Source organism: Ornithodoros turicata, chromosome 4 (assembly GCF_037126465.1).
Source record: "Ornithodoros turicata isolate Travis chromosome 4, ASM3712646v1, whole genome shotgun sequence".
Taxonomy (NCBI): Eukaryota; Metazoa; Arthropoda; class Arachnida; order Ixodida; family Argasidae; genus Ornithodoros; species Ornithodoros turicata.
The window spans coordinates 13,410,673-13,436,814 of record NC_088204.1 but is presented as its reverse complement, the minus strand read 5'-3'; the positions used below and the strand labels follow the sequence as shown (position 1 = coordinate 13,436,814).

The window sequence follows — 26,142 nt, the reverse complement described above, 5'->3', positions numbered from 1 at the left end:
TGGCTATTTTATTTCTCTCATTTGAGTGATATTTTACTGTGAGCAATTTGAAGCAAATGTGTATAGGTGTGTGTCTGCGTGTGTCTGGGATGAACATGTGGAATAAAGGTTTCTTCCTTAAAATCTTGGCTCCATTTACTGTTGGGGGGGTTACAGTCGGTGATTTATCCAGAATGCCTCTGCACCCCCGAAATGTTTGGCGACACCACCCCTAACTTTTTTGACTGTGCACCCCCACAGGTGGGCCAGTGTTAATTCAGTTCTAGATACATGTCAGCAATGGTACACAAAGATATTACAAAGGAACTAATAATGACCCCCCCCCATGTTTACGATTCTTTATAAACCACTGGTTACAGCCTTTGTGTTGCATGTTTTTGTCAGGGAACACAGGCACGACACGGCGGTGATTAACATGTCACAAAGTTTATTTAAAAAGTCACGATATTCTGACTAGACATCTTCTTGGTTGTAAACATCATCGCAATATAATTTGGCACAATATCTTCATTAGTTTCACAAAACATTTCTTCTACTACAAATGACATACACGGTTATTACATTGGAGAACGTCCACACTACATCGTCACTAAATTGCATGTGGAAGCACTTGGAATTGTGCCATGTCCGAACAAACAAAAAGATGCATTGAACAAACATTCAAGCCCGCTTCCAGATTCCTTCGCCCCCTTGTTCAATAAACAGCAAACGGACAAATGCCGAAGTTTGCTCAGATGATGGAACCCGTACGGGCTCCAACGCATCATGCTTTTAGTTTTTTTATTTGTTGTGCTGCCAGCGTAGTTCCTACCATCTTCAGTAAATCATTAACCTACAAGGTGGCCATTAACAGGAGACACAAGACATCACACTCATGAGTAGCGGGAACACTGGAGCGCGTGGCGGCGATACATGAAAGCAAATGAGGAGAGTTTTGCTGTTGCATCATATGCTGGCACCCCCGCCTTATCAACCCGTGATACCAGGCTGAAACAGCATCCCTCCCCATTATCCAGTTGTCAATGGAGTGTGCCGGGGTGATGACAACAGAAGGTACGGCAGCGCCCTTTCCACTTCCACTCGCGGGTGAGCTGCAAGGCGTCTCTGCTATCTGCCACGAGCTCCCGTGTTCTCGCTCATAGGGCTCACGATAGTACCTAATCCAGCAAAAGAAAAACGGCTCAAATCACCCCTTACATATGTCCACCGTGCCAATCTCCAACATGAAACACATGTCTTCTGCTTTTAATATCCAAGAGCAAAGTACATGTGCACGACGGAATGTTGTTTTAATGACACACGTTGACTACACGGGTAACAATCATCTAACGTTGTCCGCAGTCCACAGGCTGGTACGCGTTCATACTCTTACGTTCCCCTCCTATGTCCACGGCAGACGATTAACGTGCATTGCAGTACCCAGCACAAAATACAGCGCAAAAAACGTTAGAACTCGTCTGCGTAAGAAGTCCGTTCTCCAGAGCACTCTGAGCTGTTGATGCCATTTTCCTTTGAGCAGCACAGCCGCACCGCGTGCAGGATGATGATCAAGGATGAGGAACGTTGCCCAGTAAAGTACTGGACTGGACGCCGCTACGAGTCTGGTCGTGACCTGAACATTCACAAACAACGTGCACAGGGTCAGCAGAATGCACACGTGCAAGAGGTACGGCAGCCGACGCACTTCCGCCGCCACGCCTTGGCCGGGCTTCCATCGGATCGGGAAGAAAGTCTTCGAATTTCTCTTCAGGAAGTGGAAGCAAGCGGACCCCAGCAACGCAACGACGGGAGTTGCGAGTAAGAAATTGGGGAGCTGTTTGAGCTGATAATATCGGAGAAACCCCACGTTCCAGTATTTCTGCTGCACGTAGCCGTAGGAAAACGGGAGAACGTTCTTGCACCACTCGCTGATGTTGTACCCGGCCAGGTGGTAGCCATGCTCGCTGGCCTGCTGCAAGACAGCGTCGGAGTGTTCGACGGAACGATCCGGAATGCAGTACAGGGACCAGGTGTAGCACTGAAAGAGCAAGTAAGGAGCGAAACAGAGCGCAACTCTAGCACCCGTCTTGACCACGAGCTCGCAGCCAGATTGCCACGGCTGACTCCACTTGATGAACGTGTGGAAAATGAGAAAACCGGACGACAGGAACCCGTTGGACCGTACGAACCCTCCGAGGATGAAGAAAACGGTCGCCAGACATTCCTGACCAAATTCCAGCAGGTAAAGTCCGAGGAAAGTGGTTGCGCTAAACAACGATTCCGTGTAACACGCGGAGAAGAACACGGAAGCTGGGTTAAAACAAAAGAGCAGCGTGGCTTCCATGGCTGCCGTTTCATCGAAGAGTATGAGAGTCAAGTGGTACAGAGCAATGGCTGCGATGGTGAACATAAAAACGTTGAGTAAAACTCCGCTCAACAAGAGCACGCTTTGGTAAGGTAAGAGTATGCATAGCAACGGATCTAAGACTGAATCTGTTATGCAGCGGACGAGGTGTGGGTATAACGGGAAAAAAGCCAGCGTGTTCTCGTACGTGTAACCGTGCTCGGCAATGTGCAAGAAGTACTCCGCATCCCAGTGAGCAAATCCGCCGAAGAGGTACGTGACGACGTTGGAAGACGGAGGCGCAGTTGGTCGCCGAAATGCATCTGCGTCGTGGTCCGGTACGATCCAGTTGCAAATTACCTGGAACATCGTCAAGCATATATCTGAGAGCCGGTACGTAGGAAGCTTTTCTTTAAAGGGGCACTGAAGTGCAGAAATTCCTCCTCGTGGAATGGATGATGCCGTTAATTTGACAACAACATAAGAGGGATGGGATTGATTGGTTGTGTTGTTCGTGATTTATGCTTTAATGCTTGCGTATCGGACACAACGGTAGCAAAGGGAATCTTTTATTTTAATAGTTGTTTCTTAACGGTACTTCCAGCTCCCATATTAGAAAAGCCAGAGCGTGGCACATGAAAAAAAACGTGACACAACACAGACAGCTCAGATTGTGTTGTGCCGTGTTTTTTCGTGTGCTCAAGCTCTGGATGAAAGTTTCTCTATCAGCTAGCCTGCATTTATGTCATTTCAGCAGTCACCAATAGTGATTAGAAAAAGACTAGACCAAAGACTAGAAAGTGAATAGAAAGATTAAAAAAAAGGGGGTGAAAACATTGTATATTGTCTGAACCAAACTCTGCCTTTAGCTGGCATTGTTATTCGGGGATCTTCCTTCTTAGCGGGGGTGTTCGAATTCCATAAGGGGGTCACAAGCTGTGGGCTTTTTTGGTAGGGCTTTTTTTTCTCTCTCTCGGGGTGTGGGGGTCAGCCTGGACCACGATTTTCTCAGTTTTGTACCTCACACATTTGTCACAAGAGGGACTACAAAATTGCAAAGACATGCAGACATGCTCAACCTTAATAACCCATTGCTTGTTACCTGAAGCAAGAAAACCAACAGCCTTGATGTTAACGCTAAGTACACGATTTTGGCAAGCATCGCCGCTAATCTTGTGCTTCAGTACTCTATAGTTCTCATTTCATTCATTGCTTTTTGTACTTGTGTTGGCACGGCCACATTCCATTGAGACAGGCCACATTCAACTACTTATCGCACCTACAGACATTACAGATTATTTGCAGAAACAAGTTGGCAAGCAGACGCTAGAGACAGAGGGCTAAAGATGGCTAAAGACAGTAGACGCTGTCACAGACGCTTTGCTGCCTTTGCCCCACAAGCACCCACAAGTCCAATTCGATATATGTAGCTTGTGTGCGAAAATTCAGTCTGTTGTTTATTTTGTCGAATTGTCATGAAACACAAAAATGTCATTACCAAATCAGCTAGGCAAGAACAAAGAAAAGTTATGAGGTAGCCTAAACTTCACCACTATCGTGCATATTGTGGCAGTTTGCAGCTCCCTTCCGTGCAAACATGAAGTGACGACCTACGCCCATAATTTTACTAATTAAACAATTACTCACACAAAAATGAACTTCACTGACCAATTATTATTCCGAAATTGATTCATAAACGATAGTATATTTAATTTAATCGTTCTTTGTTGTCGGTTTATTTCGAATGATTACAATTAATGTATCCATAGATAGCGGTGCCTATAACTTCACACAGCGAAGGCTTGCTTTCATGTCGTTACATGCGTTTGCTGCGTTCGTGTATTTTGTTGCGTGTTTTTACTTTTTTACACAGCTGTCAACTACCGGGATTCACTACACAGCATGTTTTTCATCTGCAGTCTTTTGTTGCATTCGAGCGAGTCGTTGACGTGATAGTCATTCCAGTTTTGCTGCGTTGAAGTACCCAGCCGAGGCCGTAGGGCGCTGTTTTGCGTTCGAAACCAGGACGGCAAGTTTTCTCCGCAAACTTTTTGGCTCCGCTAACTTGAGTTGCGTTGCGGGAGTGTCATACGCAAAAGCACCGTAAAGTCATGTCATAAAAAAAAAAGGATGTCTGATCTGAGGACACCGAAACCGACACCGAAGTTCTTTCAGGAGGGACAAGCGCTTTCAACGAAGAAGGTATGCTTTCACGTTTACGCGGTGTACTTGATAGTTGTACAGGCAGCTCTGCAATGAATACATAACATTCAGGATATGTAATGGACGTTAGGTGTGACACGAATTCAACACAGAAGGTAAATGTCAGATGGAAATGCTTCGCAAAATATTGCGTTTTTTTTTTCATCGTTGAACGGCGTGCGTGGAAAATACAAAAACGCGTGTACTACTGCTGTCATGCACGCAAATTCAGTTCAGTGGTGTAGAACCTGTAGCATTTTGATGTCACAAACACTCCTTTGATCCGAGATCACGACAAATATTATTACCTTTGGAGCATAAGTAATGATGTAAAGGTGGCATGCAGTGTCATTTAATCCCTTGAAGCAGTGGCACAACAGGGTTGTAACATTTCCCTTTGCAAACCAGGCCCGTAAGGAAACTGGTGACCGTCGACCTCCACGCCCACCTATCAAGAGCCCTGTACGCTGGTCCTGGACCCAAAGCGCACGGCGGCGGCCTCAAGCAGTCAGCTTTAATGGCTCCGAAGCTTGTATCCTTGCAATCACTTCAAACCAGGTGTCAAGGGCGAGTAGAGGTTGGGACAAAAGTTAACGGAACATGCGAGCGACATACTTTTTCTTCGGTGAGACACCCTAGCGGCTGCTGGAAGCGGGTGAGTTCACTGTTTCAGAGGGGTGGAAGGGTGTGCTGTTAGCGACACATGGTGGTAGTTCCGGCATCGCTTGGGTGTGCCTGGGAGGGAAGCTGCCGCTGTGTGTCGCTAACGGCGCACCCTTCCAGCCATCCGAAACAGTGAACTCACCCGCTTCCGGCAGCCGCTAGGGTGTCTCACCAAAGAAAAAGTACGTCGCTCGCATGTTCCGTTAACTTTTGTCCCCCCTGTAGAAGCTGACTCTAGTATGGAACCTTGGCTCATTGGGCATGTCAAAAGTGCAGGAGAATATGATATCATTACTGTTTTTCCTTAACGATGTTCTCAACAGCATTCCATAGCCGATTATACAATGAAGCACGGGATGAGCTGTACTTGTACCAGTGCTTCGATGTGGAATCGAAACTGGGTGAAGGCTCCTTCGGAGTGGTAAGCTGCTTTCTTCCTTAGTGAAACGCTTTCTACTGTGACCTTTGCATGCTTGCAAAAAGTGCCTGGCTTTAAAACGTATCTGAAAGACGACAGTTGAAAATGTTTGAAAGTGCTTGAAGTTGAAAGAGTTTGAAAGCGTTCTTGACTTTTCGTGTGTGTCTTTCAGATCATAGCTTGCTCCATTTGTGAATGCTAAATGTTCTCTTTGACTTGATTTTTTCGTTCAATCTCTGCAATTTATGTTTCTATACTTGTCTCTGTATCCCGTTGAAAGGTGTACCAAGTACGAAGCCGAGAAGATGGGCAGCGATATGCGGTGAAGGAATCTCACGCACGTTTCCGCGGCTGGCGAGACCGTGACCAGCGCCTAGAGGAGGTTGCCAAGCACGAGCAGTTGCCACCTCATCCGCACTGCCTGAGATTCGTTAAGGCGTGGGAAGAAGACTTCCGTCTCTACATACAGACTGAGCTTTGTGCTTCGAGGTAATTTTGGCTCTCATTTAACGTGTGCGCTTGCGTTCTACGAAGTTGCACTCTGAGAGGGAAACAAGGCACAAGTCAGGACTAGAAGCATGGAGAGAAAAGTGTCTTGAGGGGAGCTCGAGTGGTATAATTAATCGTAATTTAATTTATGAAATAATATACACAATCTTGTAGTGCAGAAGCGAGCTCTCGGGTTCAGCGTTGACGCCAATTGGGGATAAAAGTGCATGAATAGTGTATAGATAAAAAACAAACAAAAACGTAATAATTTATAATTCATGGCTTTATGTAGCGACACAAATGTGATCACGAGCAACATCGCAGTGGTCACTCTGTAGAATAATTTTGCCTGTCTGAGTGTCCTATAACGTGCGCTGAAATCTTGGCACACCTCATTTAACGTCCCTCGCGGAAGACGACGTGTCTAAGCAACTTATACCCTGCCACTGAGCTATTGGTGCCCGTGGTTGGGATTGAACCTGCAACCTTGGTATCAGTATGCAGACACGCTACCGACTGATCCACTGAGACCTGTGAAAAATTGAGAACAAAAGTAATGTAACCGCACATTAGTCGAAAGGCACGGGAAAGCATGATAAATCTGAGTCAATCATGAAAATGTTACTAAGTTAATGTCAGTATAACAGAAACTGTTGTAGTACAGTAAAACTTCGTTAATTTGTATCTCAACGTCCAAATTATCCGAATATTGAAATAACGAAAGGACACCAAAATGCCACTTATGTCTGCCTATGTGAATGCAGGTTTATTTAGAGAAAAAATGCGTAATCGTTGTTTGCTCCCGGGACAAAATCTGCGCATTGAAAACACCTGTCTAGTAGGTGCTCATGCGCCTGAACGCTGTCAGGTGGGCCGTTGCAAAAGTCCTCGAGGTTGGCAAGAGCCTCTGCCCGTCCGTGTGTGTTTGCTTCATGTTCATGTGCCAACTGGCCCAATCTGCTGTTTTAAGTAGAACTGCCAGAACTGAATTCTCAAGTGCCATGCGTGACCCTCTTATGCTTGAACGCTTGCAGACACAGTGATCCTCAACCTAAATATCTGGGTGTGAACTTAAAGAATGTGCATCCTTTACTTTATAAGCTTGAGCAGCTATGCTGAGAAGCACCACGACATTCCGGAACAAGTGGTTTGGAACTACCTGGTGGACCTGCTCCAGGGCCTGAAGCACCTGCATGATCGCGACCTGATCCACTTAGATCTCAAGCCCGACAACATTTTCATCTCTGATGATGGACTCTGCAAGCTTGGGGATTTTGGACTCACGGTGGGGCTCAGAACGGTACGGCAACGTCTCTTCTTTACTGCTGTTGCGGCATGAATAGTCGTTACGTGTGTACCGTATCGTAGTTTTGCATCAGTAACATGTATGTGGCAAAATTTGTACCGTGTGAATTCCTTCTCAGCTCACGTCTCTAATGTCATTTCATTGTGTTCCCCCCCATATCAACGTGTGTCCACTTTCGCTGGGCAATTCTGGATTCCCCTACCAGTTAGGAGTGAATCGAGTGCTTCATTGCTTAGTATGCAGTGGTTCCATTTATTTTCGTCGTCCCACAAAAACGGATGCATCGCACCCAATTTTGTGGGATGGGTCTCACATTTCTTAGCAGTTGTGTGTATTTATAAGGTTTCTCATTCAGAGAATTATAAATTCAGCTAAGTCTGTCATAGCTGTGGTGATTAACCAGATGTGATGGTAGGCTGACCGTATCTGTAACCATTCCCATAATATTTTCCTTCCTGTTTTTTTTAATCTAGAGCGACAACCAGAAGGAGCCTATTGAGGGTGACCCACGTTACTTGGCACCGGAGCTAATGCAGGGCCAGTTTACTAAAGCGGCCGATGTGTTTAGGTGGGGGCACCTCTGTTTGTCTATAGCGAAACAGAGTAAGAGGCCAAGAAAGTTATTAAACTTTTTTTTTTGTTTTGTACATGCAGTCTCGGCATCACAATACTGGAACTAGCATGCGACCTTGACTTGCCCTCCGGAGGCACACATTGGCACGCTCTCCGCAGCGGAACTCTTCCACGAGAGATCGGGTCAAGTACGTAAACAAACAGTTGACACTTTTGACATGGAATAACGTTGTTGACAGCTAGCCATTCTGTGAAATCGAGCGTGACCATGATGTTATTGGGTGGTGGGTATTCGGTAGCGACCATCACTGAGGATTGGAACGAAGGGACTAACATAACACAGTCAGGATTAATTTCTTCTGTTAGGCAGAAAGCCGAAACAGGTGTAGGCAATGGAGGAGGGGTTTTTAATAGCAGCCGGAAAGTATGGAAACCGAGACCAGAATTAATTGGGCACGGTCTCGCATGATGATCAGGGCGATGGGGATTATTTGTTAATTATTATTTATTATTTATTGATTATTTATTACTTCATTAATTTCTTAGGCATTTGAGGCTTTGTATGTGTTTGTCCCTTCTATGTGTTCCAGCCTCAGAACATCAATTGCCATCATGTTCAACAGGAACTGCAACACACAAATTATTATAAAGATGTTTAATACCCCTGTCAGATGGACTGCAGTAGAATCTCGATGATACGAATCTCATGGGGTAGCGGAAAAAATTCGTATCATCCGAAATTTGTATCAAACAAATTCAACAAAAATTAAAATTGAGACAAGAAAATAGACAGTGTCTGTTCATTTTCCGTTACTGTCAGTGAAAGAGGTCGGTTTGTAACGCTTTTGTGTCTGCGTTTTTGGCCAATGCTGCCCAAATTCGCGAGATGATTCAAAAGACCCAGCACGTGTTACCACCCGCGAGTCGCGCAACAGTGTTCTAAAGTGAGCTTCTCCTAAAGCACGAAAGCGTTAGGTGAAGCCGACTTGTGGAATGGTGACGCGTATTGTTGCCAGAAGTTGTCCTGACATGTTCACCCACATGTTCTGGTCGCTGTTTTCTGCCAGAGCGATGTCATACATCTTTGTGGTTTATTGTTGCGAGGGGGGTAAAAAGGTCAAAACACAGATAAGGTTCGGGGCCGTGCAATCTCTTTGAACTTTTATCTCCTCCACCATCACCAAAGGGAGAGTCATTGCTTGCATTGCGCAGCATGATGTAAGGGAGTCAGTGGTAAAGACGGTGACGCGCGCTCTCGCGTCACGGGGACCGACCTCTGTCGCACCCTCGGCTCATTCGTATCATCCATAAAGGCACAATAACGCGTTCGTATCATCCAAACTGGAATACATGGGAAGAATAGGCATTCAGATTGGGACAGGAAAAGAATTCGTATCATCCCGAAATTCGGATAATCCGTGATCGTATCATCGAGATTGTACTGTAATTTAGAGTGACCTTCAACTAGTGGCACTTGCTCTTAGTGTCATTCGTGTGCTGTCATGCGGCATCTTTTAGTGACACTCGGCAGGAAGCGCACTTACGATTTAGTGAGTCCCTTGAACTCACTTCACTTCTCTTTGCATGACTGAGTGTGTAGACTGGACGGCAGGTGTTGTGGTACAGGCATAAATGTTGAGAAAACGCCCGGAACAACACAATATGTGGCTTTATCAAATTATTGCGTATACCACATTTTTTCCTGGTCTGGTTGACATTGTTATAATGAGGGTTCATTGTAATTAATGTCGAAATAAATTATTGTTTTACAGACCTGAGTAGAGAACTCCGTCGCATGATCGAGTGGATGATGCAGCCAGACCCACAAATTAGGCCCACAGTTGACATCATTCTTGCTCAGCGGAGCGTGCTTAAAGTCCTCCGTGTGAGACGGCTGTATGTTGCATATCGCCATGTGGTGAGTACACAGCAGCACAGTCGTGCCACACACGCTATGCATGTAGGTCAACTGCCTGCTCAGCTCCTCAGTTTGTCTTTCCCCATGTGCCTTGGGAAGTGTCCTTCCCCCAGATAAGGAGATACAGTGAACCCTCGTTATTATGACCATGCTCGTTCCCCAAAATTTTCGTCATAATGCGGAATTGTCATATTAACGGGGGGGATTTGCAGAGGTTTCACTTCATTGTTCCCCAGGAGCATGGTCGTAAAGTGCGTATGTCACATTATCGAGGGTCATATTAACGAGGGTTCACTGTAATGGCCCAACATTTGGTGCATGTCCTGTTTTCTATAAAGGTCCTTCGGGAGTGAGGCCTACAAGCACCTCCTTATTTCTGCACGGTGGTGGGCAGCATTAACAGTGAATTGACACCTTGTTAAGTTGAATTTTTGTGTAATTGAAACCAGTCACCATGGTCTAATCATGCTGTATAGATAGAGCCGGACGTTTTCGGGTTAAACCCGATTTGGCCCGAATTTACCCCCCGAACGACCCAGCAGGCAGTCGGGTTTAACCCGATTTCTACCGGTCGCAGCTCCCGTCCCGTAAGTTGGCTTTCCTGCGTAAGCGAAGCGTTTGTGCATGCGCAAACGCTGCCTCCACGTGCGAGCGCCTCGCGCATGCGCGCCAGCCGCGCCATGACGAAGGAAACTCGCCTTTTCGCTTTCGATTGCTATCGGCTCTTCGTAGTTTCGTTTGATGAACCTGTGCATTTATGCATTTCATGCATTAACGTCGTGACGTTTGTCCTTTGACATGATGGCGGGTCGTAAAAAGAAAGACTTGAAGACTGGGTCATCGAGTACAACGATTTGGAAATAGTGAAGATGGGAGACAACGGAAACATGCTCGCGTGTAACTTTGTGCTGCCGTCAGACCCGGCGAAGAAACCCTCGCACCGGCAAAAAGACATGATAGTCTAAAGAAGAAAGCGAAAGGTGCGCAGACCATGTTTGAAGTTTGCTATCGTCAGCGTGAAAGAGAAAAGAACGCCGAAGTTGTCGTTCGTAAGTTCGTGAGCGCACCGGCCAAGTGGAATACACTCGTGGAATAAGCCTCGAGCAGGCTGATGGTCTCCTTGGAGACTTTTGTACGCAAACACTGTCCAGCGGCCAAAACAATGCCCGGAGTGCACCAGCTTCGTCGTAAGCAACTCATCGAAGTTTTCGGCAAGCCCATGGTGGGATTCCGCGATGATGTGAAATACGCGAAACTGAGCTTCATTATCGACGAGTCTCCCGACATCCTGGGGTATCCTACCGTAAATACCTGCGATTTTTTAAAGATTCTTTATCTGCAGCGTTGGATATTTTGTATAGCAATAACAATATTTTCTCTTGCGATGGGAAAATTTCTAAGCCAGAGGTAAAAAATCTAAAACCATTATTCCCTAGAAACTGGTACACACTTTCATTTAAAACAAACTTCATGCAAACCAAACAATTATTCGCAGCACTCGAAAAATGTATGGGGATTCCCATAGAGGCCTCGAGGTGTGATGCACTTGCCTTTAAGGTCTAGCCATGTAAATTTTGCCGAGTTCCTGTGTCATTCTGAGCAAGAACGACGAGCTGTATTTCACCCGAAAAATACACAAATAAAGAAATTTCGCCCGATTCCACCATGTTTTCCTGCTCACCAGATAACACCCGATTTTTACCCCCCGAATTCTAAAAGCAATAAAACCCGAAAACATCCGGCTCTATTATAGAGGTCAATGTATGAAATACACTCCGAGATCGATCAGTGTCGCCGCGCAGCGGAGAAACGATGAACTACTGCAGTGTGAATAGCTTCCTCGCATCGTCTGTTTTACACGTTTATTCCGCGTTCAGTGCAGTGGGTGGAGCATTGGGGAACCTCACAGTATCGTACCATCGCGACAGAAGTGTTCTTCCGGTGAAATATACACAAGACTTACGGAAAAGAACCATCAACTCCGAACATCGGCCAGCATGTTATTCACGTTACAAAGATGACTGTGTTGCCCCCTATACGTCGACCTCTCATGTTAATTTGCACATGAATCAGCTAAAGTACTGATAATTTGAACTGCGCGCTGCCGTACAACAATAAAACTTGGAAGTCTTCCTGGCCTTATTTATACAATATACAAGATTTTTTCGTGTCTTGTTAGTTCAAACTGTTTTCTTTTTTTTAAGTTTGAACTTCTTTTTTTAGCATTCCCGCGAAATTCGAATTAATGTGCATTTGCTGTAGCAGGACTTAGCAAGCGTTCCACATTTCATTGCCATTTTCATTGTTGCTTTGAGTCTTGTCCCTTTGTGTTGTCTCTGTTTTTCCTCCCCATACACAGGGAAAATGTTACCTACAAATTAGTACTGTGCAACCCTATTAACTTGAACTCAAAATGGACAGAAGATTTGTTCGAAAAAAAAAAAAGCTAGAATAAAGCTGAGTTCACACTAAAGGGAGCCGCTCCGAATGAGGGCTTGATGCATTGGTAGCGCATGCTATCTACTTCGAAGACTCGTCTTGGCTCACTAGGCCTGGCCGCACATTCACGGTCAAATGAGGGCGGAACTATATAAGAGGCTGTTTCTTTCCAGCATATTTATTTACAGACAAGTATTAAAACAGCTCAAGATACAAAATATTCTTGGACATGCTTGCTTTCGTTTCTGGAAACGTGACCCTACAAACGTAGTTTGCAATATGTTAAGCCCAACCCAATCACGAACCCTGCTAACACGAATATTGCCAATCCATTTCAAGAAAATATCAAATTGCTGCCTTTTTCGTGGCTGTATTCTGTAGCAGATGATAGGAGAAGATGCTGACGTTGTCGTCTGCGAAGTGTCGTCTGCTAACAGGAAGTCTTTATCCCCACAAAACCGCAAGACTTGCTTGCTTTGCTGACTATGAGTAAGTGGCGGCCGTCGCGTTTGCGCACACCGTTACGGTGATTCGTTCCTTTCCTCTGGCAGAAGTGTCGCTTTTATGAGAAACTGACTCGTAAGTAATAAGTACACTTAGCATTTAGTAAGTAAAGGTGTCCCCGACACTACAGCAGCATGCCCGCTAGCCCTAGGCCAGTGTTTCCGAGCCAACGCGTAGTTCGAAGTCGGGCGCGGCCCTGTAAATTGCTCGAATTACTGGGTGTTTTCCCCCCATTGAAATACACGTATCTGCCAGGACACGTGCGCCAGTTCGAATTATCTGGAAGTTCGAATCGAGAGATTACGAATTAACGGGATTGCACGGTACTGTGTTAGTACTAACTAGTACTGCACCTTCCAACTGCAACATCAACCGAGCGGCAAGCAATGCTTCTGACGTGCAATTTTCAGTAATACGGTATTCTTTTACATTAGCTTATTCTTACACTTGTCATTTCTCTGTGTTTTCTTGTGAAGTTTATGAAACATGATTTACACTGCAAGAAGAATGCTGTAAGGCTCTTGTCTCTAATTGTAGAATCTTTTTCTTGGATGTTAGATAAATTGTACCAAGAGGTTCTTCCTTCTGCTGTGGCTGGCATTGTGTTCATGGCTCTTGGTGGTGGCTACATGGTGTCGATCGGCACCAGGCTTACGGCGTCCTAAGAGACTGAAGAAGTCTCCATCCACAACATTCGACACCCTAGACTTCTCTGAAGGCAAGTTTGTTTTGACGCATCTTACAGTGCAAGACAACTGGAATAGATTTGAAACGCTTACTGCTACTGGTACAATTGTAGGAGCGAGATTGCAGGGTATCACGCGATAGACCAGAGATATATGTGTGACCCTTACTGTGGCTCATCGCGACTTTGACCTTGAGACGACTACGGCATATGTGAAGGCGCGAGGCAAAAATGGCGTTATCCTTAGAGCCATTATACCATTCTCTTCTTCATCGGTTATAGTTAGGGCCTGACTTTTTCGGGTTTTATTTTTGGCCAAATTCGGGGGGTAAATATCGGGTGATATTTTTCATTTGAAAATTCGGGTGTATTCGGGTTAAATCCCGTTATGGCATATTCTGTCGTCAGGAATTCGGGTGTATTCGGGTGATTTTTTTTGTTTCATAAAAATTTGTCTTGACATGGAACTAATGTTTAGCAATGTTATCAAACTTTATTTTAATGCATGCTTATGAGTGTGCCACGCGACCCGGATGTTTTCGGGTAGATTCGGGTTAAACCCGAATTTTACAGATTTCGTTCGGGGGGTAAATATCGGGCGGATACGGGTTTAACCCTAAAAAGTCAGGCCCTAGTTATAGTTATAGCCTGAAGTTTTTGGGAAATATTTTTTCTAAATTCGTGAGGTAAAAATCGGGTAAATAAGCATGTGCACTAAATTCATGCGAATTCGAGTGAAAACACTCCCCATATGCTAAATTCGGGGATAAATCGGGCTCAGTTACTCAAACTAGCAGTACTGGTTTGATACAAACGGTGATGTAACTGCATTTGCTGCCAAACAAGTAACTTAGCGCATTCCTACACACATACCAGTGAGGGCAGTATGCTGGGTAAAAATTGGGTTTCACCCTAAAGAGGAAACCTTCAATTCGGAATGCAAATTTGGGGAAGAATCGGGTAAAACCCAAAAACTTCAGGCTGTAGTTATTCTGTACCACTGTGGCAGTCATAACAATAAGTGTCCAGTTCCTCCCGATTGCGCCCTCCTGAATCGGTTTAGGACCAATTTGGGTTAGACCCGATTCCACTTCTCCCAGAGTTCCAATCGCGTATCGCATTGTACAGCGTACAGCATGCACTATTTAGTGGCTGTTTTTATGTATGTCTGATGTAGATATTACTTGAGCGCTACAGTAAGGTATGCAAAGCACCCTTGCACACTCATTTCTGAAGCAATTTTTTTTTGCCAAGGAAACCCCCACATCTGTTGTAAATATTTCTGTCGCGTTTTTACAGACGAAGTGTTCGAGAATTCTACCATCAGCAAGTGCTCAGATGGCATACGTGACCGGTTCTTTGACACATCCTCATCATCCAATGGGAGTCACAAGAACGATGGCATTACACCTTCAAGGTATCGCAGTTCTTCCACTTGGAGCATGATGGCAGATACATACAGTGCTTTTCCATTTCTTTTTTTTTTTACAGCTCAACTCCCAAGCCCAGTCCCAAAATGAAATCATTTCGAGGCTCGCTGCCCGGCCCCATGCGGAGCACTCCGTGGTCCTCCTCGCCCCATAATAAGTCTGCATCCCCTGGGTGAGTTTTCATTGGTCACGTTGCCCTTACCTTATGCTGGTCGGTCGTACGTGGTTATGCATTACCATGGTAGAATCTGATACTCTGTACACTCATTCCGATAATTGGCAACAACACGCTTAGACAAAACGGAATAATAATAAATAGACCCTGAAGTTTTCGGGTTTTATATTTTTCCAAATTCGGGGAGTAGAAATCGGGTCAATAAATTGATGTAAAAAATTCATGCAAATTCGGGCAGAAAAATTACCATCAGAGTGAGTTCGGGGAGAAATCGGGCATTATTGTAGAATAAACGTTCAATGTACCGTTTGATCCAGAGTGCCAGAAGTCAGGGGCAGCCACATATTTTGTGAGAAACTAGTATGTCGATGCCTTAAGGTGCCTAGCCTAGGTGCAGTTTTGCAGGTAGAAATCGGGTTTAACCCTAGGTAGGTGAACCTCAATTCGGCGTGCAAATTCGGGGAAAAATCGGGTTTAACCCTAAAACATCGGGGTCTAATAATAAACAAGTCCCATACAGTGGTTAGAGCTGCATTCCCTCGTTCCCCATCACCCAAAACTTTGCCACTGGCGCCCTCTATCGTGACAAAACAAATGTGAGGATACCCATAATTCCAATAAGTGAAGCACACTCTGTAGGGTGTTGCTTCGCTCGTTTAGTGTAAAATCTGTCTTTACGAAAGGCTCGTGTATTCCTAGAAAGGTACACGTCTTACAAGTGGAAATGTCCGATAGGTGTCGCTGTGCAATGTGTGTGCCATCCGAAACCCTTACTGTGTGAATTGAATGATGTTTTGCAGCACGCTACGTGCAAAATGCAAACGACATACATTGTGCTACATTTCAGTCGCAAGAATCGACTTGACGACACAGAATGGTCGGACATTGAGCCTAGGAACCTATTGCGGGTAAATATTCTGCATCTCTGTCTCTTTTACATTTTTCCTGAGAATAACAGTTAAAATTTAACGTGAAATAAGCTTCACACCACCAAACACAAATAGAGCGTGAAGTTTTTGGGAAATATTTTTTTCTGAATTCGGGGGTAAAAATTGGGTAAATAAACGTGTGCACTAAATTCATGCAAATTCGGGTGAAAACACTCCCCGTATGCTAAATTCGGGGATAAATCGTGCTCAGTTACTCAAACTAACTGTACTGGTTTAGTACAAACGGTGATGTAACTGCATTTGCTGCCAAAAAAGCAAGTTAATGCATTCCTACAGACATCCCAGTGAGGGGAATTTGCCGGGTAAAAATCGGGTTTCGCCCTAAAGGGTGAACCTTCAATTCGGGGTGCTATTTCGGGGAAGAATCGGGTAAAACCCTAAAACTTCAGGCTCTACATATAACCTAATCAGTGCTCTCATAACTCTTTGTAACGCAGGTGTTCGAAGCTGCTGGCTCCAGCGAATGTGATTCTTGAAATCTGAGAAGGGGAACACAATTCACGACTAGTCATTCGCATTTGAGGTGTTTACTCATTGATGATGAGGTGTCATACAACAGTGAACCTTGGTCACATGAGCAGTTGTTTATTTATTGTTGCGTGCAAATCCATTCACTCGCGCTTTGATGGTAAAGAAAAAGCCTCCTCGCAAGGATGCGCCTGCTGAAACTAAAACAAACAAAACAAATGCTTATGCTGCAGACGATTGTCACTACCCATAGTGTGGAGCGTCACCGGTGATGCTTTTCAACATCATCAGCGCTGTCGGATAGTTGCCGTCATTACTCAACAGGCTCTTGTAACCAGCAGAAAACAAGATTCATCAACATGTTACCATCAGTTAGTAGCTGAAACCTTGAGTGTTAATTTATTGTCTAAGCCTCTTACAGAGTCGCGGAACAAATGTGTACATACTGTTAGTATTTATATACTATAAATATATTACAAATGTCCCCCCGTCACAAGAAGGGTTGTCTTGCAGGCTGTACACACAATTCACAGAGTGTTTCTTTGGTCCCGTCGGCAAACTCTGCTGGTGCTAACTTGATGTTTCGAGGGGATATTTGTACCTCCAGGTTGTGCCTTCCACATGGAAAAGCTACGACGAAAGAAAAAAAAAAGAGAGAGGTTATATTGAGGTTCAGGGATAGTGGCATGCCAAAATGTTTGAACTGCAGTGTGTTTTTAAGCTGGAACGCCTCTACCAAAAGGATAATTCATTTTATCCATTTAGTAGAAAGGAATTATGGACTAAGGTCATATAGTTGTAACATTACATTGTGTGTACAAGATAGAGTAATGTGTCTTATGAATATATCCCTCTAGGAGACTGACAACATCTGTTAATAATGAAGCTGTTTGTGCGACGAAAATCGCCCTAAAATGAATGAGTCCCGTGCTTTGTATGTTCAGAAGGTCATTTGCTGTTATGCTGCAGTGCAGAAATTAAAACGTTATTCACATCTCCCAACTGGCTGCACACCCCCTTGCAGAGCCTGCAGGTTAACCAGAGTTAAATGATCACCGCTGCTGCTCAAATGCTCCTTTGTATGTGGATCCCAGGATGTAAAGGCTGCTCAAATGCTCCTTTGTATGTGGAACCCAGGATGTAAAGCGAACGTCTCCTTCATGTATATCATGAAGTTTCCCAAAGCTGCTAGCGGTCGCATCCCAGTTTCATCAGCACCCAGCTTTGAGGAAGAAGAAAGCAATGCCCCCAGGGAAAGTTGTGCACGACACTTGTAATCCATGTAGTTTACGATTTTGCGAAGCAAAAAGGGGGGAGCCGGCGGTGGTCATTCTTTTCTCCGCCATCTTGGAAATGACTCGAGCGCATGTGCAGGTGGTTTGTGAGCGGAATACTATCAATTTTGAGCACGGGTATATCCGTTCAGTGAACAAATGGGACTTTGCCAGCACTAATGTTCATATGTGCCTTCTGCTGAAGTGATTTGCAATATGTGTACACATGAAGAGAAGAGTTTTGAAAAGTAATGGCTGGCATACCAGCAGAGACATCTGTTTACAAGGTAACTGGCAAATAAACCGTGCTTTTAGTTACATTGAGTTTCAGTGTAAAATTATTGTTCAAGCCTACCTTGGTTTCTTGAGCAGTGTTGATACTTTTCCTCTTCGTATTCAACTCCCTTTGTTTTTCTTCAACCTATCAAAACAAACAGCTTCAGTTCGAATTAAACATTGTCAGAAGTAATCGAATTCAAATCAGAAATGAAGTTAAAATAGTGGTGTTTCATTCAACGAAACCCTGTTACTCTTTCAGATGACATGACCTCCCACATTGTCACAGGCAATACAAAATTGCATGCACTCTGTGGTGCTAGCCAAAATATACAGTTTGGATTCTACCTGTGTTTTTAGTAGAGCTGTGCAAATATTCGAAATTTCAAATATGAAACTAATATCTGATGCTATTCGAATATTTTTTGCATAGTTCTGAAGTGAAAGTCATCGCCATTCTGAAAGTCTGCTTCGCCTCATTACATCCAAGAGTTAGGTGAAGCCTACTTCACGTTACCGGCATTGTTCTTTTGGTGTGTGGCAAGTCGCCTTGACCTCATTACACTCAAGCGTTAGATGAACCCCACTTTACCCTGTCCACGATTTTCTGTCACTAATGTCTACAAATTTTATGAGTTCATGGTCAACACTGTACTCTGGACATTGGAGGTTCCAGTAAATGTACTCCCAACTTCCAGAGTTATGTTCAGTAACAGATTGAAGTATGTGCAGTTTCTAGGAAAAAGTATGGAAATTCACAATGTAAATATAGAAATGAGGAGATGCACACAAAGCAGGCTGCATGGAACATATCAACAACTCTCAATGCAGTTCATCCCACTAATGCAGTCTACCATACGTAACACAGAGGGACCCTTCTCTCACGATATGATACGCTGGGTGAACAGGAACACATGCTCGGAGCAGAGCACCACTTAATGAAGACACCACCACTAAATACTTCACGGTGAGGTATTTAAAATTTGTTTTCGAATTGGGCCTTTTCTGATTATTCAAATTCAATTTGCAATGGAAATTTTGCTATTCGCCCAGCTCTAGTTTTTAGTGTCAATCTGTGTGTTACGTCATCTCACCTGTAACTTGTAACATGCTGCCGCAGCATAGTCCTTCTGTGCCAGCGCACGTGTGACATGCTGCCATAGCTTCCGGGATTCGCAAGTGTCTTGGGCATCGAGGGGACGACAGCGCTTGCGTGATCTATCAAAGGTCTGCACATCATGTTTTCTCGTTGTACCCTGCAGCGAAGGGACAGCAATGCTGTTTAATTGTGATGTGGAGCACTTTGAAATAGATCGAGTATTTAAAGTGCCTTTACTTACATCTGAAAATTCAAATTCTAGACAGCCGTCCCATTCACCAGACACTTTGCATACCACCTCGCCAGAGCTTGATCTTGCTTCTCCGGAGACGCTGTGCAACTTGCCACCATAGAATGGCTGCAATGGTAAAGTGCTACCTTCAGCTCAAGTGTGCTTGCTTTGCATCCTACCTCACACACATTGTCTGTGTTCGTTCCTTCTCCATCAACGTTTCATGTTATTGGTTATTTGGGGAGACATAGCAGATGATGTTGTTACCAACATTTTTGGATGAGGAAAGAATTTGCACTGCTCCATTATAAATGGGGCATTGTGGTATAGGATCGAACCTGTTTCTACTATGGGTACTGGACAATGCTATACACTGGACATTCAATATGGCCATTCTGCATCCCATGTTTTTCTAAAATGAGAAAAGCAGTTTTTTTTTTTAACCTGAAAATCTGCTGTCCCACCTGATATCACCCGATTTTACGCTGTTTTACGGCTCCTGACATAAAACTCAGTTTTTACCCCCAGATCGTTACACGCAAGACACACGAGGTCCCAGGTCCTTAAACACAAGATCTGAATTATAGATAGAGCCTGAAGTTTTAGGGTTTTACCCGACTCTCCCCCAAATTGGCACCCCGAATTGAAGGTTGCCTCTATAGGATGAAACCCGATTTTTTCCCCAATATATTGCCCTCACTAAGACATTTGCTGCAATGCACACTAAGTTGTTTGGCAGCAAACACAGTTACATCACCGTTTGTACCAAACCAGTTCAGTGAGTTTGAGTAACGGAGCCTGATTTCTCTCCAAATTTAGCGCACTGGAAGTTTTCCCACCCGATTTTGCATGAATTTACAGCACGTTTGTTTACCCCCCAAATTTAGGAAAAATATTTCCTGAAAACTTCAGGCTATAACTATAAACGAAGAGAAAGGTATGCATTCGAAGTTGGTAATGGTCCACAGGACCATCCTCTTAAAGCAGACCAAGCACTTCCTATCAAATACTACATAACTAAGATCCCTAGCTTTTAAATTTGGTTGTGGCTTCTTCGTTTTTGAATTTGTGCACAGCTATGGTGAATATAATATGCGCCAGAATACAGTGTGGGCAGGTAAGACAGTCGGCACTACAACACAGATATTTGTAAATATTACTACAGACTAGTAGAGAAAGGACTAGCATTAAATATTCATGAATTATTACACACATAAATTTTTGGAAGTGATCTGCTGAGACAGTGAAACGTGGGTGTGGAAGTGATACAGCTTTATCCCTGTCACATGGGCAGCTTTAATCGTCGTTGAAACCAATGGCCATTGTTTGGATGACCATTAAAACTGCCTTTTTGACTGGGGTATTATATTGCCATCTGGTAAACTACCTTTGTGTGAAAAGTAATGGTGGCTCCGGCGTTAGGCATCTTGTGGCAAGTGATGTGCACTCGTCCTCCCAGTTCCAGGTAGGGCTGGCTGAGCAAGGAGCGACAGTACAATGTTGGCAGTCCTAACGTGTATGTTTCACCGTGCTCTACCAGGCATAATTCAACTGCAGTGAAGAGTAAATGTGCATCACCAATTCAAAGTCTGTAATTGTATGCATGAATAGTAGTACAGCTACCAATAAGAATGACAATACTTTCTTGTCCACTGTAGATTTGGGTTGGACTGTAGACCGGGTTGGATTATGAAAGTTTGGTTCAATTCTATAATGGAGGCAGGGATAGCTAAAAATAGTAATCTTGGATCTATAAGAGGTGTCCACAAACATCTCTTCATTTGTTTTCACACATATTCAACCATGTTTCGACGAAGTTACCCCGACCACATGCTGCAGGTACAAGAGACGGTGGACCACTATTGCCTTAAACACTGTACTATTGCCATATTTTAAATATGAAAAAAGATGCGTCACCACCACATTATCATCTCAAAATGGCGACATCTATGACTCGCCAGTGGACGAATGAGCTCGCACACATCCCCACAATGGTGACCGCAATCTGGCAGTGCAAATATTTGCAAATGGAACTCTCTTTTGGATGCACCACACACTTAATACTTTCTTGGTTTGTATTCACACTAATTCCTAGCACTGCTCCACTCATCTGGGACCACCGCGTTACCATACTGAGTCAATAAGTTCCTCGCATTTGGCTTACGTGCTGTCTGACATGTTACATTTGGCTAAACGCATTACTGTATAACAACATAATGTCCCCACTGTACGTATGAAGTATACAGAATGTCTATACTCGACCTACATGTATTCAAGATACGAATGCAGCGAAATAAACTTGCAATCCCATGTTTCGAGACCCCAAACTTTAACTCCTGACGTATTTTCCGTATTTTCTCACCTTCACCAAGAAACTGTACACCAACGTAGTTTCCTACAAAATTGGCCTTCACTCCCAGGGATGCTTGCAGCATCATTTTTTTCTCCAAGCACTCTACATAGAAGGCACTCACTGAAAAAAAAAAAAAAAAAAGTAAAACTTAGTTAGCATGCACAGATTCCACAGTGACCCGACTCACCAGGAGGTTGGTGTGACACTTGTTCCGCCACAAACGTCACTTGGCAAGGGAAGTCGCCTGCGGCAGCTGCTCTCCAGGAACAATGAAATGTCTCACCAAGCACTGGGTTGTACGGTTTTCTTGCTGAGAGGCTCTGTGTGAAATATAGAGCTTGTTTTATATTGTAGCTGGTATTCTCTCAGAAACTACTCCCTCCTTTTGCTCACATGCTCGTAAAGACAAAGTGTACGGGGTGTTTATTTTTATTTGACGCATAATTTGCATTAAAAACCTGCGAGAGTAGCACAGACGTTTTTTGCGTCCAGGAAAGCATGTTGTATGCAAACAGGGTATGTAAGTAATATATCACTAATTACCTAAAACTCATTAAAGGGGCATTGGTGTGCAAAAATTTCTTGCGGAATGAAATATGCTGTTGCGTTGACACAAACACAAAAGGAATAGGATTCATTGGTTGTGTCTTTGCAACATGTATAGGATTTTAAAAACAAACATCCTGCATGCTCCTGGAGGAATGCAATACCACTAACCTTTCTTGTTGCATACAGAGAACAGAGGAACCACTCCATCACCCTGACCATTCGCTCATCGGCCGTTTGTCCGTCTGTGATCCTGATGTGGTAGGAATGCAAACAGCTTAGATGCAAGACTGTCGGCTTTCTCAGAAAACGTATTTACTTCGCCACTTTTTCTTACCAGAGAAATAATTCTGACTGACTCATAAAGTTTGCGTAGACCTCTAGCAGAGAGCGTGGTTCCAGCACATAGCTCGGCAAGCTCACCTAAAACATGCAGTTTTGGACAAGCAGATTGGCATCTAAACAAACATTGCTGTACTAAATTAAAGCAGACGCCTCAAGTTGGGAGCCTCCGACATTTTGAACACAATCTGTCAGTCTACTAACGGTGTATTTACACGAGTGACATTGCCACGGAATACTCTAGTGGAAGAAAAGGCAAAAAACTGCTCTTCTGCCGTGTGTTATTTTTCGCATTCACACGGTGCCGAAATATCTAGAATGGCAGACTCTGCTAATAGCAGACGACACCATCGTCCCTGTCGTCTGCCATGAAATATCTTGCGGCTGAGACGCAGGATATTCCCTATGGTTAGAAGAGCACGAATAGGCATGATACTAAGTGCTCACACTCACGTGGCAGCAGAACGGTATGACGTTTTGTGCAGCTTGCAATGTGTCTCAGTGGGTGATAGTTCCTGTCCAAACCATTGTCGCCTCCAAATGGATATGTACCAACTGGCCCCCTTAGTTCTATTTTCAGGTTACAGGTGGCTGTCTCCACATAGTACCCCCCGACCACCTCAAATATTTCGAGATAATTAAAATTATAATGATAACCAACTTGGAGCATTCCATGATTACATATTGAAGTAGTGATGGAAGCTACACATCAGAAAACCAACACTTAGTCTTTTTAGTTTCTTTTGTCTGTTCTATGTGCAGAGATGCTTCAGTACCTGCATAGCAGAGTATTACCAAAATAATAATATCTAGTTCTGACTTCCAACTATTTTTTTTACTAACATGCGGCACATTACCAGTGTCCTAGTCACAGAGCATATAACTGTTTTGGACTTCATACCTTTGTAAGGTCCATGCCGAGCTTGAGAGTGGACAGTAGTTGCAGTATGTCCTCTTTGTGGGCCTCTGTTGGAATGTGACCATCATCCTCCTCACTTTCTGCATCTGACACTTCCCCAGAGTTGTTCCCTGTCATAGCTATGGACAACCCATGCAACAATTATCAGACATATCAGGAATGACTTGTTGAAAGCTGTTGGGTAGGTAAAAAAAAAAAAATGGCTGTAAGGTTTCAGGCGCCATTTCAGGACGGAGAAAATAACAAATGCTTATTTTACTTGCTTCACTGCTCAAGGCTCACACCTATGTGCAATGCATGACCAGAAAAAAGAAAAAGAACCTTGATGCTTAGTCTTATGCATAAACTTTTTACCTCGGAGCTACATATTAGATGCCTATCAGAGTGGCAACTGCAGCCAGTATAATGCCAATGTGTCTAAAAATAGACTTGACCACAACAGCTGGGTAGTGCACGTAGAATATTTTTTAGTTTGTAGAGGAATCTTGAAATAGCTCATTTACGTTAAATGAAGGAAAGTTTAGTAACGAAAGCAAATCTAGCTTTAGTCACAATTTCAGCTTGAAGCACTAGGAAGCCTGTTAATAACAGCACATGCAGAGCATGTTAGCCAACCAACTTCAGCTTGAATGCCATGCAATTCATTCACACAATTCTGACGGTACACGCAGAAAAGTTATTTTAAATTTGGTTCGCACAGAATTTCTAATAATGATGTTCACTAGCGTATCTCTTGCATTTTTTTGTTGTTGTACCACTGCTGCCCTTAATCTCGTCCATGCAAAGTTCTGCCTCATATAATCGTGTGATCAGCTGCATTGGTGAAACCAGAAAGAAATTAGTGTCTGTAAGGTCGTGTGAACATGCAACGAAGGCAAGAAAGGCAAAGACAGGGTCATGGGAGTTTTGATAACAAGAAACTTTTATTCAGAGCTCTATTATGGCACTTGATCATTTCTGTACATAAGGTACAAGGACAGTAAAACAAAAAAACAGTATCCTGCAGATTAGTGAGCACAAGGATGTGCTGTGATAGGGGATATGCACTATGACAGAAGAAATCCTGTACCCAGTACTATTGACTCAATCGGTTTCTGCATCAAGAGATGAGAGACAAAAAGTTTCCTCGCACCAGTGCTCTTAAGTAGCGATGGATAACTTTCAAAACTATGGGACTGACTCCATGCAGGGTGTGAGAACATTTTCGGACAGATTTTGGAGAATTATTCATAATCGTAAATAGGGCTAATCACAAGGCAATTTGTCGCAGCAGCGTACTTCTGCCAGAACTTTCAGAGTCGAGCACATCGTAGATGTGTCAGAGCACAGCCTATGCGACCCACAGTAGAATGTGCTTCAGTGCATGTGCTCAGATTTTCTCCACCTTGTAGCTTGTGATATGTTGGCGGTATAATTTGAGGTGCACATTTTTTGTTGTTGTTGTTGTTAACTTCTGGCAGCACTAAAGTGCAGTGCTAATTTGTATTGTGGTGAGTCCTATGCAAGTTTTTTAATCATTTTCAAATGTGTTTAAAAATCTTATTGCATCCTGTACACTTAAGGACAAATGGACTACAACTAGTTCCTCAAATGTGAGCTCAAATTTTCCATCTTTCTGCTATATCTGTAGGTCCTATCCACTGAAATTTTTGAGAGCTTAAAAAAAAACATACAGAACAAGCTATTGCAACTTCTAGTGCAAAATCTCCAAGGTTTTGGTGAAGTTTGTCACCAGGTATTTGAGATGGTGTTGGCAGCAAGTGACAGTTCAAAAATCTGTTCTAGGATTTCAAAAATAGCTTACAGAGTTTAAGTTGAAGGACAAGAAACTGTGAATTCTTGCTATAATACTGTTGTATATATATAATTGTAATGATATGTTTCAATCTGTGTTCAAGCCTTTCTGCTATAGACTAGAAAAATATGTGGCAATGAAATGGCAAGAAGAGTTGTAGTATCTATGTAGGGTAATACTGACAGGTGAAGTACTGTTTCTAACTGCAAATCGATAACGAAGAAAGAAAAAACACTGCGAGCAGGTCCTATGTTACAGGAAATTTTGAAGTTCCGATGAAACTGCTGAGAAAATCGTTAATACTGGAATTGTACGTCAACTACACTTTTCCCATAGCAGGAAGATTTAAAGGGGCAGCAAAATTTAAGAATTAAATACTGAACGACAGCAAAAACTGCATAGCCTTTATGTGAGTCAAAGTTGTCAAAGGCATTCATGCATTTGTACTACTTAGATTTATGTGAAAATTTTCCCATTCTGGGTGATCAGGAAATGTGTGTTTTCATAGAATGTTAGGAAAGAGGTAGGAAGACAGCTCTAAAATTGTCTAACGCGTGTCAGGTAAATCGTATTAATCTTCTTAATGTTGTTATATCTGGTTTCACCAATGCAAGGTAACATTTGGCATGTTTGGAGTGCTAGCTTTCTCGGATGCTCAGAGCATATGATATGAATCATGAATGAATGAAAACTTGCTAGAGATCGACGCAAGTCATTGTCCAATAACAAGAAACACTGAGATAGGCTGCTACCTTAAAGATGT

At 43.6% G+C, this 26,142-nt stretch overlaps 3 protein-coding genes across 4 annotated transcripts in view; 1 reads left to right on the top strand and 2 right to left on the bottom strand.

Moving 5' to 3' along the window:
* Positions 1 to 403: 403 nt before the first annotated feature.
* Positions 404 to 3,696, bottom strand: LOC135391105 (GPI mannosyltransferase 2-like). The gene is made up of 2 exons (XM_064621203.1): positions 3,426 to 3,696; positions 404 to 2,683 (listed from the first exon to the last, which is right to left on the bottom strand). Exons 1-2 carry the CDS (start codon positions 3,483 to 3,485, stop codon positions 1,382 to 1,384), a joined length of 1,362 nt encoding a protein of 453 aa, XP_064477273.1. The 5' UTR covers positions 3,486 to 3,696; the 3' UTR covers positions 404 to 1,381.
* Positions 3,697 to 4,090: 394 nt separating this feature from the next.
* On the top strand, positions 4,091 to 18,137 carry LOC135391104 (membrane-associated tyrosine- and threonine-specific cdc2-inhibitory kinase-like). Its single transcript, XM_064621202.1, has 13 exons — positions 4,091 to 4,525; positions 4,934 to 5,057; positions 5,512 to 5,609; positions 5,887 to 6,095; positions 7,197 to 7,395; positions 7,875 to 7,969; positions 8,056 to 8,162; positions 9,747 to 9,892; positions 13,394 to 13,553; positions 14,820 to 14,937; positions 15,012 to 15,122; positions 15,973 to 16,033; positions 16,513 to 18,137. The coding sequence occupies exons 1-13, from the start codon at positions 4,454 to 4,456 to the stop codon at positions 16,549 to 16,551; spliced, it is 1,539 nt and encodes a 512-aa protein (XP_064477272.1). The 5' UTR covers positions 4,091 to 4,453; the 3' UTR covers positions 16,552 to 18,137.
* Positions 16,906 to 26,142, bottom strand: part of LOC135391103 (oxysterol-binding protein-related protein 11-like) — a 21,532-nt gene continuing 12,295 nt past the window's right edge. Inside the window, exons 12-21 of one of the 2 annotated variants that reach the window (XM_064621201.1) lie at positions 23,567 to 23,703; positions 22,661 to 22,746; positions 22,495 to 22,576; positions 21,965 to 22,097; positions 21,787 to 21,897; positions 20,812 to 20,975; positions 19,434 to 19,550; positions 19,188 to 19,349; positions 18,173 to 18,238; positions 16,906 to 17,173 (exon numbers count right to left, since the gene is read on the bottom strand). In XM_064621201.1, the coding sequence (XP_064477271.1) occupies positions 17,114 to 17,173; positions 18,173 to 18,238; positions 19,188 to 19,349; positions 19,434 to 19,550; positions 20,812 to 20,975; positions 21,787 to 21,897; positions 21,965 to 22,097; positions 22,495 to 22,576; positions 22,661 to 22,746; positions 23,567 to 23,703 (1,118 nt within the window). In that variant the 3' untranslated portion in view covers positions 16,906 to 17,113. Of the gene's footprint in view, positions 17,174 to 18,172; positions 18,239 to 19,187; positions 19,350 to 19,433; positions 19,551 to 20,811; positions 20,976 to 21,786; positions 21,898 to 21,964; positions 22,098 to 22,494; positions 22,582 to 22,660; positions 22,747 to 23,566; positions 23,704 to 26,142 lie in introns of both variants that reach the window. The other variant, XM_064621200.1, reaches the window with a different exon arrangement.